We start from the raw sequence: 21,480 nt of genomic DNA on the forward strand, positions 1-21,480 counted from the left end.
TGCCCTTCAGCTTATTCACTTGTGCCACTTTCCCTCTAAATGCTAGGGGCAGAATCTGGTTTTGTTTGCTTTGTTTGTTTTTTAAATACTTCAAGTCCTAAGAGATTCAACTCAGGGCAATGGGATGCCAGAGAGATTGTGTCACCTGTAATCAATGCTGATGGTAGAATCTGGTAACCGAATGAAATTAGTCATTCTAGCCAGACCTCATAGTGCAGGCTTATCTCCTGACTTTCTAACTTGCAAAGCAGCTTAGACCAACCTTATTGTCTTTGTTTTCCAAAAAGCAGCCTCAGCATCCTCTAGAGACTTTCTCAACAGAGATTAAAAAATGAGGAATTCAAAGTTGAAAACCCAAAAAGTATTAGAATGCAGAGGGAGAGAAGAGAGAAATATTTGTTATTAATGCTGTTAGCTCCTAAAATCAGTCGGAGAAAAGTTATTGCCAGCAGCAAAACCTTTTCTAGAATATAAATTTTAAATCTATTGCTTTGGACGAGATTCAGAGGGGGAGTGTATTAAGGACCCAAAGTATGACTAATCAAGTCCCAAATGGGAGCTCTTCAACTTTTCACAGGTATGTTTTCTTTAAATTCCCTCAATGCTATCTCAATTCAGGTACTGCTGACTCATTCTGCAAAACCTCAGCCTTCCAGGGGATGCAGCATATGGTAAATGCCTCAGTGATTCCTGAATGTTTTTTACAAATGGTTCAGGGATGCAGAGAATTGGGTGAGGGGCTCCCTCCAGAGAAGATGATGTGTCATTTTGTTTGGGGTCATGGGTGTCTCTTGGCCATATCCAGAAGACATCTAATTTCCTATGTTTCTCTGTCTGCTTTTAGCATCAGACAAGCTATACTGGTTTCATTAACATCTTTAGTACAAAAAAAACCCCCCACAAAAACCCCAAAATAAAACAAGCCTCAAACCCCTAACCCTCTCATCACAACTCCCACCAGACAATCAATCCTCATATCCCCCTTTGGCTGTTTTAATTTTCAAGATGCAGCTTCTTAACATTTTACATGGGCATCTTTTCTTTCACTGATGAGTCCATTACATTGAAACACGAATTCTAATTGATATTTCTTTCTAACATGCCTTGTAGTAAGTAATTCTGCTCATCAGTTATATGTCGTCTTGGCAAAAAAAAGGGCCATGAACTATTTTTAGTTTATTATTACTTATCTCTTCACCTTTTAGAACTAAACCATTATTATTCACACAGGGGAAAGTGAGTCATTCAGAATTAAAGGACCTTACCAGTGGCCTGGAGTGATTCATCAGAGTTAGAATTAGAATCTAATTCTAATTCTATTCTAATCTAATTTGAACCCAGTGCTCTTTTCGCTCTTCAGCTCTTATTCTGAAAGGCCAGAGGCCCCAGAAAGCAGAATGTGTATTATTTGGGCAGGGGGTAGGGTGTGGAAGAGGCAGGCTGGTTTGGAGAACTAAGCTAGAACAAACAGACAAACCAAAAACTGAACAAACCCAAAATGGAAGAAGACTTAACGAATATAAATCCTAGGGCTAGATGTACTAATAACTCTTAATTTGTTCTGGAGTAGTGCATTTCACTGCTCTGCAACCACCAGGACCACTCACATAGCACACAGATTGCATTCTGCTCTGTATCACATTATTTGGGCATCTGTCTTATCCATCCCTTATGTAGCACCCATAGGGCAGGGTTCAGGGAGAACACTGCACCTGGGGTCAAAGTGCTTGCATGGCAATTTGGACAAATCATTTTAGTTCTCTGAACCTCAGTTTCCTTCTCTGTAAAACAAGAAGAATATTTTCTCCCTCTCAGGGCTATTGTGAGGATCACATGATAAAACATTTGCAAAAGTCTCCTCCCAGCACCCAGCATATTATAAGCACTCCCTAATGTTGAATGAATAAATGAATGGCCTTAAGTCAGGCCCTTTGAGTGCTATGCTAATTCTTTCAGGCCACTATGATACTGTTAAGTTCTGCACAGCACACCATAGCAGTCACTTCCCAAATAGTACTCTAATTTTCCCTAAAGGCAGAGAGCAATTTCATAGTGTCACTGCCCAGTTATACCTGTTCTGGGAATAGAGTAGTTCCTTTTCCAGTGCTGCCAATCTATTACCTTTCACCAAACACAAAATTCACTTTAAGAAGGGCAGAAACACAAGTGCCTTTCTGTTAGAGGTTGGGAAAATATATTATTAACATTGAAGCCGACTTTTCTGATTTCTTGGGCAAAAAATCAGATTGGAAGCCAAACAGCTATTTGGCCTTTGCAGACCCTGGATAGTGATGTCCTTGGGGGAAAGGAGAGAGCTGGCATCATTCCAAACTGTAGTTGCAATGTTTGTGTGTATATATTTACTGCTTGTACTTATGCTTTCTATGCTTAGTTTTTAGTCTCTAAGCCTTGCAGACTTTACAATTTACCTAGAGCACAGTTTAATACATACGGGTAGAAATAGAGCCCCATATCTGTTTCTCATTTCCTAATCATATTTTCTATACTCCCTATATATCTGATACTTCTTTTTCAATTTAACTGCTCTGATTTTCAAACTTAGGTAGAAAATCATGATTTGTTAACAATAAACATTCCCCTAGCCCTTCTCTCAGTCTTCTCGACTGAGGAGGGCCTCCCTAAGATTCAAAGATGAAATACTGACATATAATTAGCACCTGGTGCAGCTCATCAAAATAAAATATCCTTTCCCAGATGATTGGAAATTTATGCAATGCTGTCACACAATGAGGTGCATAAGAAAGAGTTTGGGGATTGATTTTCATCATTAACTTGATATTGCATGGTTTTTTGTGGGACTTAAAAAGAAATGCATTTTATTACTTTTAAGTACTGCACATAGAATAACTCCAACTCATCATATTTTAGCAGTTATTTTTCTGGGGCAGGATGTATTTTAAACATGCCTGTGTTAGAGTGTCTGGTGGATCATTTAGGATCAGTGTCCTGTTGCTTGATGAAATCCAGATCACTTCAATGAAATCCAGATGGGGAAACTGGGTCTCTGGCGATGGCTGCCAGATCTTCTCCATACGAAATCTCTCTAGTCTGTATGTAAATTCAAAACTCCATATCCTGGAAATCCCAAACCAATCAAGTGGCGCTCAGCTTCTTAGTTACTGGACTAAACACAGGGAAGCGATTCATTCTTCCCTGAGGAAATAAGCATGTGTTATATACATCTATCTTGGCACAAAAAGGGCTGGCTAAGCAAATTAATAGTGTAAACAGGATTGCACTGGGGAATGTGTGTCCTACTTAAAAGAATAAACTTTTTGTGCACTTTGTGCACATCCACTTACATATAAATAATTGATATGCTAATTACCAATGCTTCTTAAAGCTCCTTCCCTGAGGTGCTGTATGATGCTGTTAGTCTAGTTTGAATTACTAGCATGTCCAGTGCTTGAAAATAATAAAAATGCATTTAAAAATATTCCATGATTCAGACTGACTTTCCTCTAATTAGGCTGAGTTGGTGAGACTTTCCTATATTTAAATAGGATAGATATTTTTCTTTCATTCCTAATATATTTAAGATAACCCCCCACCCCTACTGCTACATCCATTGCCTTTCTGTTCAGGATTCTTCTGCTTGGAGTGGGTACACATAAACACTTTTCCCTCCAGTTCACTCCTCAGCTGCACTTGCATAGTCTCTAGGCAAACACATTGCCTTTAGTGCCTGGCACACATACATACCCTTTCACTTATTAACTTGATAGCTGGCTATTCAATATGGCATTTTCTGGGGACTCTTTCCTTTGGTCCTTCTTTAAGTACCAATAGGTATGTCTCTTTCCTGATAGTGCAGTGGGTAACAGTGCACAGAGAGCAAAGCTCAGCCAAACTTAACATCAGGCCTTTTTGTCAGGTGGGGGACACCAGATTTAACTTAATCTCTGTACAGTTGATGTCAACAGAACACAACGAGGCAGCTTATCAGTGCTGGCAGCTGCTGGGTGAATGGCAGTGTCAGGCGTGGTCATTCAAAGCCATAACATGTGAAAGCAAAGCCTAAAGGGTAGTTTTTCTAGGCAAAACTGAAGGAAGGGACAGAATAGTAGTAAAAGAGCATTTTGAGGGAAATTCGGATGGGGGTAGGTACTACATGGTGGACAGCAGATGGAAGGAGTAATATGATCCTGATGTCAGAACATTCTATCAAGCATAGAAACTGTCAATTTTAAAATTCTTTTCAGAGCATCTCTGCACTAAAGGGTATAATTTTCAAGATTTCCATTTACAAGCAAGGTCTTCCTGTTTCTGGATAGTTTCAGAGCATGTTCTAGCATCAGAACCTATTAAACTGCTGTGGAAGAATCAGGTCACTTTCTCCAGGGGATAGGGATCATTCAGCACTAAGAAGAGAGAAAAAAAGGTGCACACTAGAGTGACAGAAGAAACCCACAGAATTCCAGGAGACTGTCCTTGACTTAAATGAAAAAATATCACCTGCAAAGACTGTTTACAGGAGTATAGGGCTGTCATGGTGTCAGGGCTACTTGGTGCAGGAGTTTAGGAACTAACTGGTCATGAAGGACATTGACCAAGAGGGAAAGTAGAAGAATAGAAGACCTGTCCCTCTAACCACTTGGATTTAAAGTTCAAAAGATCAATGAGGGAAAAAATTGTTCTCCACTGCAACCCTAACTAAGTACTGGGGATAGGCAGGGTGAACTCACTGACACTAACTTGTCATAGGACAAGTTAGATAACTGAGTTCAGCATCCTCCCTCCAAATTACCCTATATTCTTAGGCATGTAAAATCTTTTGAATTTAATATTTTAAAAAACACATCAAACTTAGGAATAATAAGAGATGGCCCATTTTGGCCTCATTTTCACTTGTGGCTAACATGAACAGTGAATTTAATTTAGTGTCTGAGTCATCCATCTTCCAGAAACAATAGGCAATTTTATATCTGCCATACCACTTAGAGGCAGGATAGAAGTTTATCAAAAAGAACAAAAGCATTTAATACAAACATCTTACTTATAGAGAGCTGAGTTCAAAGTGTAAAGCTTAGAAAATGAATTAGCAGAATCGGTTGCCTTTTTCACTTGGCCAAAGTGAGCCAGTGATGATCAGGGTGGTGTAGCTGTGACCCAACTGAAGAGAGGTAGGATAATTTTGTAAAGAATTTTTACCAGCTCTGAGATTGTGATAAAAATGTAAGGCTACCTAAATATTCATTCTTAAATGTAAATTTCTAGAGAATTCTTCCTTTCTCATCAAATGAAATAGAATTTCAAAATATTTGTATTGCTTATGGGGCACATGGGTGGCTCAGTAAGTTAAGTGTCTGACTTTTGATTTCAGCTCAGGTCATCATCTCGCAGTTTGTGAGATCAAGTCCTGCATTGGGCTCTACACTGATAGTGCGGAGCCTACTGGGGATTCTTTCTCCTTCTCTCTCTAACCCTCCTCTCCCCTCTCAAAAGTAAACAAACAAACTTAATAAAAAGTTTAAAATATTTGCATTGCTTTAAATATTTATGTGTGAACATGTACTTGTATTGATTTTGCCGTATAACCAAGCCCAAAGCAGTAGGCTAGAACTGTCAGGCTGTCTTTCACTCTTTCACTGAGGATCAATCTACCTCACTGTAAAATTGAATGATAAGGAGTTTGGAGTCCCAAGTGGAAGATAAATTCTGGATGATGTATCATTACAACGAAAGGAAAACCTATCATCATTAAAACATCTCTTTCTTTAAATATTAACATTAAAAGTCAATAGTGAATGGAAACATTTCACTTAAATGTCCTTTAGTGATGTCCCTTGGTTCTCATTTTATTCCATTGGTATTGGATAAATGGCTTATAGCACGGATGAAGAATCCTTACCTTCTATGGAGATATGGCCTTCTTATAGGACCAAGAGGTAATATAAATTATGCCTACAGTTGCAAAAATGCATAATGTTAAAAATCTTTAGTAGTACCAATCTAAAAAACCACACAGGAAATGGATGTAATTTCATGACAAGACCTCTTTAAAATGACATGTGACACTCTTCACTTTCTAAAGCAGAAAATCAAGATTTTCTCCATTGAAAATAAAGGAAAAAGCAGATTTATAGAATCTCTATGTTTTCAAACTTTAATTAGGAATTTAGAAGAAGCAGAAGTGCCTAAGAAGTAGGGGCACATGGGTGGCTCAGTTGGTTGAGAGTGGGACATGATCTCACAGTTTGTTGGTTTGTGCCCCTCATTGGGCTCACTGCTATCAGCTTAGAACCTGCTTTGGTTCCTCTAGCTCCCCTCTCTCTGCCCCTCCCCCCTCCCCAAAATGAATAAACATTAAAAAATAAAACCTAAGAAGTAAAAATCTGTCAATATTTACTCTAGTTTTCTATCCATAAAACTACCAATTAAATCTTCAGGATTAGGAGATTCTATTTTTCCCTTCAAAACCCAAGTTGCACTTTCACAAACATAAACACAATGAATTATGTATACTACAAATCATGTAGCTCATTGCATAACCTTAAGTGGTTTCTGTTTTAAAGAGTTTTCTGTAATTCCCTGTGATAAAATTTTCCAAGAAGTCTTGGGGATGGCAATTTTTTCTTATGGAAAAAAATCATACTTCTAGATGACACTTGGGGAACATGGTAGCCAATGGTTAATAGGCAGATAGACATGGATTCAAACTCTGCCTTCACCACTTACTAGCTGTGTGACCTTAAGCAAATCAATTTTTCTAAGCTCTAGTTTTCTCATTTGTAAGATGGGAATAAGAATACCTACCTTTGTAGGCATTATAGATTATACATTGCTTATAAGGTTCAGGGGAAAAGGACCAAATAAGTGTTCAGTGAAATTCCTGGCACAGGCAAGTGCTCCCTAGGAGCTAAGCTCCAGGTTATGTGAGCCTAATCTGTCTTGTTTACCACCATCAGTACCTAGGTACAGTGCTGGCATAAAACAGACACTCAATAAATATTTGTGGAATGAATGAATAAAACAGTGTTATTATATTTAAAGATACACAAATCTCCTACGTTGCATGATAGTCCCCCCACTTTACTTTTGTTAATGTTTAAAAACTCTTATAAGATGATTGGAAGTGCTCAGTTCTTTTGTAGGGAGGTCAGAGCAGCTTCAGGGAGATCAATTTTGGCTCACACAATAAACATATACTGAGACATAATCTATTTTTTCTCTTCCTTGTTGGATAGCATTGGAGCTCAGTATAGATGGACAAAGGAATTCCCTAAAGTAATAAAAATGTAGGCTTAAATGAGCTATTCCTTTAATGTGCTTGCTGTTGTCCTAGAGAACGAGTTCTTTCTGGGTTGTCTACACTGGTTACCCCATGCACAGTAGAATTAACATTTAAAATTAGGAGTCGAAGAGCTATCAAACATTTTTTTTTTACAATACAACTACTATAATATTTCTTTCATAAAATAAAGGACACAAAAATATTAAGATTTTTTTTTCACTCCTGGGACCTTAAAATTTTTCTAAAGAAAAGGTCAGGGACGCTGAGTCAGTTAAGTGTCTGACTTCGGCTCAGGTCATGATCTCATGGTTCATGAGTTCGAGCCCGCATTGGGCTTTGTGCTGACAGCTCTGAGCCTGAAGCCTACTTTGGATACTGTGTCTCCCTCTCTCTGCCCCTTCCCTGCTCACGCTCTGCCTCTCAAAAATAAATAAACGTTAAACTAAAATTTTTCTTTAGGTCAGCGGTCTTGAGGAGGAAAAAGGGTTTCTTTCCATTTTGAGCTATAGAATATAAGGCACAGGACTCAAGGTAAACAGGCCAAGGACCAAATACAGGTAGATTCTTGCTTTAATAAACTACTGTTAGGAAACCTAGTTCAGCAGAATAAGATTATTTCTTTGGTTTTGTTGATAGCTCTTACTAGCAAAGTTTTGCATATGTAGATATGACAGCTATTGGATGAAAAGTCCTGTTTAATAGAGCGTTTCATTAGTTCTATTCAGTGTGAAGTCTTTTTAACAATGTGTTTTTCTTTTGATGAAATATTCGTGCAGTGTCTGTACTTAATTATCTTACCAAGTTAATAGTTGAATATTCTTAATAAAATATGAGATTTTTTCGAAATATTGAACTGTAAGCTTCAATATATTTTGTATCCATATACATTATAAACACCATGTATTTAGCTTTCTTATGAGGTATATACTAACTGGACATTTAGCAAAGGATGTTTTCTGGCTGTTAGGGCTATAAAATGATAGGTAGGATAAAAACTAAGAAGTTTGAGCACAACCCTGAATTTCTTCTTCAAACTACACACATGTCATAACAGTTCACAGTGGGCAAGTAGCTTGGTCATTTTGTATGATATGAAGTTTCAGAGTAGTACCCTACTATTTATCAAAACCTCTCTCGGACCAACAACAAGGAAGTATATATCATTGTTCTTCTGTCTCATAGTCTTCAACTATAAACGCTCCCAATGTCGTCAACACAGTGTTTTAGGTAATAGCTTAAACATTATTAAGGCTATTTCACATTGCATTCAGATACAGTTAGAGAGCAAGAACAGGTTAAACATATGTGGAGCAGTGTTTCCTCCTTCAGATGGCATAGCTTGGAAATCAGCAATCCTTCCTTTTGACAAAATAGCCTTCCTCTCCCATCAAACTTTGTGTGCATGTGGCTGATGGGGGAGGGGGGTGGTCTTCCATTTAAATCAAGAATATAATTGAGAGATTATATTATATCTTATATATTATATAAGAGAGCTATCATCTCTCTACTTGCCAATAGTTTCCGTTTGAAGGAAAAAGAGGTGTACTTACAAGAACAATGTTGATATTCTTTTTGCTAGTTAAAACAGGGTTCTACTTCACTAAACTCCATACCCCAAAAATAAATAATCCAGTGAAGAAATGGGCAGAAGACCCGAATAGACACTTCTCCAAAGAGGATCCAGATGGCCTACAGGCACATGAAACAATGTTCAACATCAGTCATCATCAGGGAAACAAATCAAAACCACACTGAGATACCACCTCACGCCAGTCAGAGTGGCTAAAATGAACAAATCAAGAGACTATAGATGCTGGCGAGGGTGTGGAGAGACGGGCACCCTCCTGCACTGTTGGTGGGAATGTAAAGTGGTGCAGCTGCTCTGGAAAACAGTGTGGAGGCTCCTCAAAAAACTATCGATAGAACTCCCCTATGACCCAGCAATAGCACTGCTAGGGATTTACCCAGGGGATACAGAAGTGCTGATGCATAGGAGCACATGTACCCCAATGTTCATAGCACCACTTTCTACAATAGCCAAATCATGGAAAGAGCCTAAATGTCCATCACCTGATGAGTGGATCAAGAAGGTGTGGTATATATATATATACAATGGAGTATTACATGGCAATGAGAAAGAATTAAATATGACCATTTGTAGCAAAATGGACCTCGAGGGTGTCATGCTAAGCGAAATAAGTCAGGCAGAGAAGGACAGATACCATATGTTCGCACTCATAGGTCTAACAGGAGAAACCTAACAGGGGACCATGGGGAGGGGAAGGGGGAAAGAGAATTGGGGCGAGAGAGGGACGTAAAACCTGAGAGACTATTGAATACTGAAAACGAACTGAGGGTTGAAGGGGGAGCAAGAGGGGGAGGGGAGGTGGTGGTCATGGAGGAGGGCACTTGTGGGGAAGAGCACTGGGGGTTATATGGAAACCAATTTGACAATTAACTATTATAAATTAAAAAAAACAGGGTTATACTTATAATACCAACTCTAGTGGCTCCCACGAAAATTATGGAAAGGTTTTGGGAATCAGTGACCCTTGCCCTTCCAAGTTAGTATTAAATGACCTACATATCTCTCTGACTGGAATTATCTTTTACATAAGATAGAACTCAGTCTTTTGGTGTTGAAAATGTCCATGTAAAGCTTTAAAAATAAACCTAAGCCCCTCCTTTTTTTTAAAAAAAATTATTTTTGAGAGAGACAGAGCATGAGCAGGGGAGGGGCAGAGAGAGAGGGAGGCACAGAATTTGAAGCATGCTGCAGGTTCTGAGCTGTCAGCACAGAGCCTGATATGGGACACAAACTCATGAGACATGAGATCATGACTTGAGCTGAAGGCAGACACTTAATGAACTGAGCCACCCAGGTGCCCCCTCCTTTTTGTTTCTTTTTAAATTAAGAGGGTGTGCTCAACCTTAAGATGAAACCATTAAGTTTCTGTCTGATAGCTGACAAAGTCAGAAAGGCTATAGCAGAGGAATAAGCCATACAGCAAGAAATGAGAGTAGAGAACAGAAGAGGACAGGACAGGACAGGAAAGGAAATTAAAGGAAATGAAAGGAAAGGAAAAAGGCTTGTGGATCCCACAGGGAGAGGCAGTTCAGGAGCAAACTAGAAGTTGAGTGGCAAATGAAAATTAGAGCATCTTTCAAGACCAGCAATAAGAGATCCTTTATTTATCACAGATAAGGAGTGAGCCAGAAAATGAGTGGGCTTATGAAACACAAAGGATTAAAAGGAGATAGCAGATATACGGAGTGACTTTTCACATGAGTAAGCAACTCTATATCTTGTGAGATAGGTGGATGGGTCAGAGGTCATAATGGAAAATGGGCAAAAGACTGTTTCCAAGCAACAAACTATAAGTAATCAAAAACATAATGGCTGGAATAAAGTGATATAGTTACCAGGTCTGACGCTCTCCAAAACTATTTAGTTGGCAAAGACTGTTTCATTTCTCATGTCTCTTTCCCTCTACTGCTCCACTAAACCCAATTCCTGCTCCTCTGAATGCTCAGGGTGCTCACGCTCATGCTCTAACCCTTTCACAATCTGCTATCAGGAAAAGATCTGAGAAAGCATACATCTGTGGCAGAGTGAAGGTTAGGAGGAGAGGTCATAGCAAAACTCCACAATTAAGGCCTATTTCTAATTGTACAATAAAAGTATGTTTCCTGTTAAAGAAATTTTAGTCAGCAGATGGGAGATGGGAGAGATATTTGAGTCAGGAAGCCTTGCTGGCACCCTTGGAATCGGAGATGCCCTCACATAACACTCTGAACATATTTGACTTATGAAAGAAATCAAAGGGGAAAATTACTGTGCCTCTAATGAAAACCCAGAACCTGTTCTTCTGGATGAACACTGTATAGATTGCTGGTGTGGCTCCATGAGGCAAAAGAGGCCCTGGGAACTATAAACTGATGAGAGTCTGGTACTTTAGTAAGCTGGAGGAATCTTTAATCAATGCATCCTGTATACTAGGGCGGGGGTTTCTGTAAAGGGAAATAATATGTGGTCTTCCATGGATCTTTCCTTTGGTGCTAAATTCACACTTTGTTTTTTATGTTTTTAATTAAAAATTTTCTCAATGTTTATTTTTAGGAGAGAGAGAGAGAGAACAAAACAGTTGTGGAGGAGCAGAGAGAGAGAGGGAAACACAGAATTCGAAGCAGGCTCCAGGCTCAGTGCTGTCAGCACAGAGCGTTGTTCAGGACTTCAACTCAGGAACTGCGAGATCATGACCCAAGCTGAAGCCGGACACTTGACCAACTGAGCCACCCAGGCTCCCCTAAATTCACTTATTAAATGCTTCTAATTAAGTTTGATACCAAGGCTATTTTTAAGCATGAATTTCTATGGAATTAAACATTTTTTTTTGTCATGCAGTAGGAACTGGTTTAGAGGAAGAGAAAAATATAAAGGAGAGACAGACATTTTTCTTACTGAAGGGTGAGTAGGCTTACTTGGGAGTGGGCACTGGGATAATACTCAGATTTTCTAGGCAGTAAAATGCCAAGTTGACGGTGTAGAAAGGTATACCTCAGGAGGTTTTATGAGCTTCAATGGGGGCATGTGTAAGGTAATCTATTTAGGGAAGGCCAGATATTACAAACTATCCCCACAGGATGATGGGTGCTGACTTTTCAACTAAGGTCCAGGAAGGAGCTAAAGTAAACCCTGTGCACAGAGTACTGTAGACAAAAACCTAGTTTCCTGCTCTGGCAAAAAAGGGACAACAAAATACTGAGCACCCTCAAAAAGGGGACTAAAAGAAAAAAATTATTTTCCTTTTACTCAGAACCACAAGATATCTTCATCAGTAAAGTTACATAAGCCGCTCTGATCTGCACATCTAAAGAAGGACAGAACAGAGCTTGAGGGGAACAAAGAATGACAATTAAAATCATCAATGGCAGGCTCCAAGACTAAAGGCCTTTTTAGTCTGACAATACAGAGGTAGCCAGGGGATATGATCAAAATCATGAAGAGGCTAGAGCTGCTGCATGATGACTTGGCTTGCCAAATCACTTGAGCTAAGAGGCACCTTTGAAGCGTGAAGTTTTTATTTCTTATTATTTCTACTTTGTTTATACAACTGCCAGTAATGATGGCCAGTGCAGGCTCCTTTGGGAAGTCCCCGTGTCCACCAGAGGTTGGGAGAAATCTGAGCTGAGTGGGACTAGGAATCAAAAGCACCTTGATCCCCATTACTTACCTTAAGTAATGTTGACTTGCTGACTTCTAGTCAGACTCACTTTCTCTACTGCCAATGTCAGCAATGAATTTGTACCTGACCAATCTCAACTTGAATGAATATGAGTTTACTTCCTGCCCCATTCTGTAGGGCTGTTCAGCCCTAATGGTCTATACATTGGCATGAAACTGTCTTCCTACAAGTGGCTGTAATTTAATCCTTAACCATAGTGTCAAAAGAACAGATTTCTGACCTCAATTTTAACACAAAGGATAGAACTCAAGAACTTATAATAAAGAACTTTCTAATATTCACACCAGTGGATCAAAGCAGATCTCCATAATGGGAACCTGAGGTGAACCTTCTCAGGCTAATGAAATCACATACATATAGGTTTTAGCTAAGAAAGTAGCAGCAAGGGATAACCCAGGACAGCTTAGAATCTCTACTCTTGGGATGACTTAATCATATGGGGCAGCAGGTAAGACCAAACCAAGAGTGTGGCTCTGTTCCAAATACTCACCTCTCCTACACAAGGGATGGTAACCTGATCAAATAAGTATAATTCATTATAGAAAAGTGACATAGGTAAAAATTTTCTTTCACACTGTTCCTTGAAAACAAGAATTCTGTAAGATCTGGGACCACTTCATGCTACAGAAATGCAATCCACTTGTTACTGGGCCAGTGTTACTGCCATACCTTTCACAGATGTGGTAATACTTCTCATCCTGTATGCCATCCTGAATGGGCACATTTACGCTGTAGTACCGTCCCTTTCCTAGGCCAACATCAGACACGTCACCTGTTCCTGTGACAGAGAGGAGCACCGTGAACAGTTTTAAGAACATGAGCATCAGACAACTTGAAGGATTCTGATAGGAATACAAAAGAGTAAATGGCCAAGTAGAAGGACATTCCTAGATTAATGATGATTTCTAAGACAGTGAAATTAAGAAAAATAGTATAGAGAAGTAACTGCTGTAAACAACGTTGGGAAAAGAGGAAAACCATTAAGACAATGGAAAAACTTTAGTTCCCATTTTGCTAGATCAAGTTAGACAAAAAGATTAATTACTTTGGTTGACTTTTCATCTGCCTTGGATTAGTATAATATTAATATATCACTGCACTGATCAGGATATTAGGAGTTACACAGTTATACTGTCCTATGTGATAAGACAGTAAGTGTAAGTGAGCTGTCTGTTGACAGTCCATAAAAGTCATCTGGAAAAAGAAGAAGTATTATATTCCTCCTATCACTGTTGCCTGAAATGGCCTGTGTTAAATTTTTAGGTAAAGTAGCAACAGTAAAGTATTAATAGCATGGAACTGTCCAAATATGAAATATAAGAAATGTATAAAAGAACTGAAGTATTTATTCCTCAAATGTAATACTGAGCACACAGATTACTTGCCTGGGAAAAATCCCGGAGAGAATTTGTGCAGGGACACTGTCATGACTTTGGAGGTGAAACTGAAGGCATCTTCTACACCTACCAGAGGGAAAAAACAGCAAAAGAATCACTTCATATATGCAACTCCCATTTTCAACAACTGAAATGCTAGGAAGCAGCTGTGAACAGTTAAGTTAGAGGATAGCAATAATAAAGCTAACAAGCTGAGGAATAAAAGAAACAAAACTCTCCAGTCTTTGATCTCTTGTTGGTACAGGATGACGTAGAACTTTGGCCCCCCAGTGAAGTTTCGGGGTTCTTTTTTTACAGTCATGGCAAGTTATAACTGTACTTCTCCTTTCCATTTAAACAGAAGCAGAAAATGAATAGAGGCCTGGGAGATAGAAGATGCAACTCTTACAAGCCACTACTTATTCAGATAAGTGTACTGCCCACCTCCACACCTTTCCTCTCAGAATCACATAGTGTCATACTATATTCAGATAATTTGGTTGTAAAATGGAAGGACTAATAGCAAATTCATGCACTATCCTCTTTTATACTTCAAATAAAGAAACTGGCCCTGCATTTGTTTAATGCTTTCAGTCTTCATTAGACGCCAAAAGAGACCTTAGAAAAATATTAACTGTATTTGTATATCACAGGTATGTTTGAATTTCCCAAGCCTTATGTTTTGCCCGAGGGAGGCAGTTGAAATCAGTTAAAGGCTCCAGGCACAGGCATTAAGTAAACAAAAGAAAACAAAACAAAATATATTAAAATAGCATTTTAACTAGCAACTGAGGTATAAAACAAAGACAATTTATAGAAATTCTGATTATTTATTGATCCATAAAGGTGGTAACCAATTTATACTTTATCAGTGGTGTATGAGGGTTCCCATTTTCTCACACCCTGACTTATCAGTGGCTGTTATTATTCTTTTTAACCTTAGGCAACAAAAATGATCTTGTTTAGTTTGCCTTTCTCTGAGTGTTGGAGAGTTGAGCACCTTTTGTTTAGTAGCTATTTGTATCTCCTCTCATGGGAAATGCCATTAGGTATTGTTAGCAAATCATACTTTAAAAAAAAGGACAGAGACAGATAGGTGGAGAGTATGGGGCTTGGTGTGAAAGAGAACCATGGTTAGGTAAACAAAAGAACGTGAAGGAAGGTGAAGACAGGCTAAGAGCGCTTGTGAAGCCACCACAGAATGCTGGTTATGGAATCATGGGAGATTTAAAATAAACCAAATGTGTAAGAGTTTGGAGGTGGGGCAGAGGTCACTAGAAGGGAGGTGCTAAAGAGGGGAAATAAACTGAAATGAAACACACCATAAAAATTGACTAAAACAGGAAACTCTAAATGGTATAGAAATAACATTGCAAATGGAAAGAACCGTTTCAGGTGACAGTCATTCTTACGTGGTTCAATAGAGTTGATTCTATTCTTGAGCTCTGATACTAATAGTTTGAATTTCATAATCATTCTTTCATTCAACAAATATTTTACTGAGCCACTGCTATGTATATAGTTCTGTTTGTTCAAGCCACTGTGCAGGACAGAAAGAAGTAAACAACTTGATCTCTGCTCTGGAAGAATTGAAAGTTTCTTTGGGAGGAGAAGACACAGACACATTAAAGATTTAACTAACAATACAAGACAATACATAATTAAATATTAATTCAGAGATATAAACACTATAGGACTTGAGGAGGAGAGACAACACTGGGGTTGGAGTGGTCAGGGCAAATCTGCTACTGTTAGAATTTGAGCTCCTGGGTAGAACTTGGAGGAAAAAGCAAAACTAAATTACAAAAAAGTAATGCAAAGTCAGAGAGGTGGGAATACTGAGACGTGTCTGGGGATCACTGCATACGGTAACCTAGACAACAAGTAGTAAGAGAGGAGACTGGAGAGAGGAGGTGAGGTCTCTTTCAGGCAGGTCTCAAAAAACAGGGTAAAGAGTGTGGATTAACTTGAAGAGTGCTGTTTTTTAAAGTTTGTCCCGTGGAACAGCCAGAGGGTCGCTAAAATGTAGATTTGGTATTGCATACCAGACCTACTGAATTTGAATATCTGGTGGATGCCCAGGATTCTGCATTTTTAAAAAAAGGTTTATTTATTTTTGATAGAGAGAGAGACAGAGCATGAGAGGGGGAAGGGCAAAGAGAGAAGACGACACAGAATCAGAAGCAGGCTCCAGACTCCGAGCTGTCAGCACAGAGCCCGAAGCGGGGCTTTTTTTTTTTTTATAACTGTATTAGTATTCTATTTATTTATTTTTTAATTATTTTTTAAATAATAGTTTATTGTCAAATTGGTTTACATATAACACCCAGTGCTTCTCCCTGCAAGTGCCCCCCACCATGACCATCACCCCCTTCCCCCTTCCACTCCCTCTTCAGCCCTTGGTTCGTTTTCCGTATTCAAGAGCCTGTCATGATTTGTGTCCCTCTCTCTCCCCAACTCTCTTTCCCCCTTCCCCTCCCTATGGTCCTCTGTTAGGTTTCTCCTGTTAGACCTATGAGTGCAAACATATAGTGTCTGTCCTTCCCTGCCTGACTTATTTCACTTAGCATGACACCCTCGAGGTCCATCCACTTTGTTAGAAATGGCCAGATGTCATTCTTTCTCATTGCCATGTAGTACTCGATTGTGTATATATACCACATCTTCTTGATCCACTCATCAGGTGATGGACATTTAGGCTTTTTCCATGATTTGGCGATTGTAGAAAGTGCCGCTATGAACATTGGGGTGCATGTGCTCCTATGCATCAGCACTTCTGTATCCTTTGGGTAAATCCCTAGCAGTGCTATTGCTGGGTCATAGAGGAGTTATACTGATAGTTTTTTTTGAGGACCTTCCATAGTGTTTTCCAGAGTGGCTGCTCCAGTTTACAGTCCCAACAACAGTGTAGGAGGGTGCTCGTTTCTCCGCATCCTTGCCGCATCTCCGCATCTATAGTCTCTTGATTTGTTCATTTTAGTGATTCTGACTGGCATGAGGTGGTATCTCAGTGTGGTTTTGATTTGTATTTCCCTGATGATGAGTGATGCTGAGCATCATTTCATGTGCCTGTTGGCCATCTGGATGTCCTCTTTAAAGAAGTGTCTGTTCAGATCTTCTGCCCATTTCTTCACTGGATTATTCATTTTTCGAGTATGAAGTTTAGTGAGTTCTTTGTAGATTTTGGATACTAGCGCTTTATCTGATATGCCATTTGCCACTATCTTTTCCAATTCAGTCTCTTGCCTGTTAGTTTTTTTTATTGTTTCCTTTGCAGTGCAGAAGTTTTTTTATCTTGATGAGGTCCCAATAGTTCATTTTTGTTCTTGATTCCCTTGCTTTTGGGGATGTATCAAAGAGGAAATTGCCACAATTGACAAGGCTGCTTCCTGCTTTCTCCTCTAGGGTTTTTATGGTTTGCTGTTTCACATTCAGGTCCTTTCTCCAGTTTGAGTTTATTTTTGTGAAATGTGTAAGAAAGTGGTCTAATTTCATTCTTATACATGTTGCTGCCCAGCTCTCCCAACACCAACTGTTGAAAAGGCTGTCTTTTTTCCATTGGATACTCTTTCCTGTTTTGTCGAAGATTAAGTGGCCATACATTTGTGGGTCCAGTTCTGGGCTCTCTATTCTATTCCATTGGTCCATGTGTCTGTTTTTGTGCCAATACCATACTGTCTTGATGATGACAGCTTTGTAGTAGAGGCTAACGTCTGGGATTGTGATGCCTCCCATTTTGGTTTTCTTCTTCAATTTTACTTTGGCTATTTGGGGTTTTTTTGTGGTTCCATACGAATTTTAAGATAGTTTGTTCTATATTTGAGAAGAATGCTGGTGCAGCTTTGATGGGGATTGCATTGCATGTGTAAGTTGCTTTGGGTAATAATGACATTTTCACAATGTTTCTTCTTCTGATCCATGAGCACAGAATGTTTTTCCAGTTCTTTGTGTCTTCTTCAATTTCCACCAGAAGTCTTCTATAGTTTTCAGCATACAGGTCTTTTACATCTTTGGTTAGATTTATTCCTAGGTATTTTATGGTTTGTTGTGCAATTGTGAATGGGATCAGTTTCTTGATTTCTCTTTCTGTTACTTCATTTTTGGTGTATAAGAATGCAACTGATTTCTTTACGTTGATTTTGTACCCTGCAACTTTACTGAATTCATGGATCAGTTCTAGAAGGCTTCTGGTGGAGTCGATCAGGTATTCCATGTAGAGTATCATGTCATCTGTGAAAAGTGAAATTTGACTTCTTCTTTGCCGATTCTGATGCCTTTTATTTCCTTTTGTTGTCTGCTTGCTGATGCTAGGACTTCCAGCACTATGTTAAACAGCAGTGGTGAGAGTGGACACCCTTGTCGTGTTCTTGATCTCAGGGGGAAAGCTCTCAGATTTTCCTCATTGAGGATAACATTAGCTGTGGGCTTTTCATAAACGGCTTTTATGATGTTTAAGTAAGTTCCTTCTATCCCGACTTTCTCAAGGGTTTTTATTAAGAAGAGATGTTATATTTTGTCAAATGCTTTCTCTGTGTCTATCGACAGAATCATATCATTTTTTTTCGTTTCTTTTGTTAATGTGATGTATCACATTGATGGATTTGTGAATATTGAACCTGCCTTGTAACCCAGGAATGAATCCCACTTGATCAGGATGGATAATTCTTTTTATATGCTGTTGAATTCGATTTGCTAGTATCTTGTTGAGAGTTTTTGCATCCGTATTCATTAAGGATATTGGCCTGTAGTTCTCTTTTTTTTGTTAGGTCTCTGGCTTAGGAATCAAAGTGATATGTGCTTTGTAGAATGAGCCCAGAAGTCTTCCTTTCGTTCCTATTTTTTGAAATAACTTGAGAAGGATCAGTGTTAACTCTGCTTTATGTGTCTGGTAGAATTCCCCTGGGAATATTTCCGGCCCTGGGCTTTTATTCCTCGGGAGATTTTTGATAACTGATTCGATTTCTTCACTGGTTATGGGTCTGTTCAGATTTTCTATCTCTTCTCATTTGAATTTTGGTAGTGCATGTGTTTTTAGGAATTTGTCCATTTCTTCCAGATGGTCCGGTTTGTTGGCATATAATTTTTTATAGTAATCTCTGATGGTTGCTTATATTTCTGAGAGATGTTTGTAATAGATCCATTTTCCTTCATGATTTCATCTATTTGAGTGTTCTCTCTTTTCTTTCTGAGGAGTCTACCTAGAGGTTTATCAATTTTGTTTATTTTTTCAAAAAACCAACTCTTGGATTCATTGATCTGTTCAATTGTTTTTTGTGGATTCTATCTTGTTTAATTATGCCCTGATCTTTATTATTTTTCTTCTGCTGCTGGGTTTGGGATGCTCTTGCTGCTCCCTTTCTAGTTTCCTTAGGTGCTCTGTTAGGTTTTGAGTTTGTGCTTGTTCTAGTTTGTTGAAATAGGCCTGGATTGCAATGAACTTTCCTCTTAGGATTGCCTTTGCTGCATCCCAGAGACTTTGGATTGTTGTATTTTCATTTTCATTTATTTCCATATATTTTTAAATTTCTTCTCTAATTGCCTGGTTGGCCCAGACATTCTTCAGTAGGGTAGTTTTTAACTTCCACATTTTTTGGAGGTTTTCCAGACTTCTTCCTGTGGTTGATTTCACGTTTCATAGCATTGTGATCTGAAAGTGTGCATGGTATGATCTCAATTCTTTTGTATTTATGGAGGGCTGTTTTATGACCCAGTATGTGATAGATCTTGGAGAATGTGTCATGTGCACTTGAGAAGAAAGTGAATCCCCAAGTTTCAGGATGCATGGTTCTTAATATATCTATTAATTCCATCTGTTCCTGTGTGCCATTCGGGTCCATTGTTTCTTTAGTGATTTTTTTTTGTCTGGTTCACCTATCCACTGTTGTAAGAGGGGTATTAAATTCCCTTGCAATTAGTGTATTCTTATCAATAAGATTGCTTCTGTTTGTGGTTAGTTGTTTTATGTATTTGGGCGCTCCCAAATTTGGTGCATAGATGTTTATAATTGTTAGCTCTTCCTGATGTAGAGACCCTGTAATTATTAAATAATTTCCTTCTTCATCTTTTGTTATTGCCTTTACTTTAAAGTCCAGTTTGTCTGATATAAGTTTGGCTACTCCGGCTTTCTTTTGGTGTCCAGTCGCATGGTAGAAATTTCTCCATCCCCTTACTTTCAATCTGGAGGTGTCTTCAGGTCTAAGGTGAGTCTCTTGTAGACAGCAAATAGATGGATTTTGGGTTTTGATCCATTCTGCTACCCTGTGTCATTTGACTGGAGCATTCAGTCCTTTTACATTCAGTGTTATTGTTGAAAAATGCAGGTTTAGATTCATTGTGTTCTCTGTAGAGTGCATGTTTGTAGTGATGTCTCTGGTACCTATTCCTTGCTATATTTCCCTCATAGAGTCCCTCTTAGGATTTCTGGTAGGGTCGGTTTGGTGGTGATGAATTCTCTCAAGTTTTGTTTATTTGGGAAAACCTTTATCTCTCCTTCTATTTTGAATGACAGGGTTGGTGGATAAAGAATTCTTGGCTGCATATTCTTCCTGTTTATCACATTGAAGATTTTTTTGCCATTCCTTTCTGGCGTGCCAAGTTTCAGTAGATAGGTCTGTAACCACTCTGATAGGTTTCCCTTTGTATGTTAGGGCCCTTTTATCCCTAGCTGCTTTCAGAATTCTCTCTTTATCTTTATATTTTGCCAGTTTCACTACCGATGTGGGGCTTGAACCCGCAAACATGAGATCATGACCTGAGCCGAAGTCAGAGGCTTAGTCGACTGAGCCACTCAGGTTCCCTGGATTCTGCATTTTAAAACAGGCTTCCCGGAGGTCATCTTGCTACATATGCAGGTTTGAGAACCAATGCTTTAGGCCAAGAGTTAGCAAACCAAGAGGTTACATAGCAAATATTTTAGGCTTTGCAAAACCTACATGGTCTCTATTGCACTTTGTTTTCTTTACAACCTTGTAAGAATGTAAATAAAATGTCTTTACTTGCTGGTCATACAAAAACAAGCCATGGGCTAAATGTTACCCTTGTTATAAGCAACATGGATCCTCTGAAGGTTTTTGATCAAGGCTATATTTTGCATTGGCTGAGTATTCAGATCGTCAGTGGATATGGTTCTCAAAGTAGTATGTTGGCTGCTTTAACTCTTTGCCTTTCTCTGTTACCTTTAATTTTCTGTCACCATTCCATGGTAGCATCTATCTAGGTGAGCTCCTTGGAAAAGTTTTTCCCACAAGTTTTTCCTTCTTTTTCTGTTTTGGCGGGCAGGAGAGCTGATTCTAGCCTCTGTTATATGCTATTCTTTTCCTCACTTATGCCTTGATTATGTTAGTTTGTCTCCAAAAGTCCCTGGAAACAGGGAAACAACTGTCACTGATATGGGGCAGAGGAGGGAATATCATTAATGAATTTTACCAGATAAGTGATCCTAGTTCAATGGAAGCATGTGTCACACACAGGATTTATTAAAGAAGCAGAGTGTGGGTAACTGTCACCAAAGCTCTATATTTTGATGGAAAGTACATAGGAGGTATTGGGTAACATCCTTTTGGTGAAGTCTTCTGAGAAGGCATTAATGGGGTGAGGTAAATCA

General features: G+C 38.9%; 1 protein-coding gene across 8 annotated transcripts in view; it reads right to left on the reverse strand.

Annotated features, from left to right (window-relative positions):
* The window catches only part of HDAC8 (histone deacetylase 8), a 225,820-nt gene that overhangs the window by 136,537 nt on the left and 67,803 nt on the right, over window positions 1-21,480 (reverse strand). For all 8 annotated transcript variants that reach the window (XM_029929839.1, XM_029929836.1, XM_029929834.1 and 5 more), the window contains 2 exons: window positions 13,887-13,964; window positions 13,171-13,279 (listed from right to left, as the gene is read on the reverse strand). In XM_029929839.1, coding sequence (XP_029785699.1) covers window positions 13,171-13,279; window positions 13,887-13,964 — 187 coding nt within the window. The remainder of the gene's footprint in view (window positions 1-13,170; window positions 13,280-13,886; window positions 13,965-21,480) is intronic.

Source organism: Suricata suricatta, chromosome X (assembly GCF_006229205.1).
Source record: "Suricata suricatta isolate VVHF042 chromosome X, meerkat_22Aug2017_6uvM2_HiC, whole genome shotgun sequence".
In the NCBI taxonomy this organism is placed as follows: Eukaryota; Metazoa; Chordata; class Mammalia; order Carnivora; family Herpestidae; genus Suricata; species Suricata suricatta.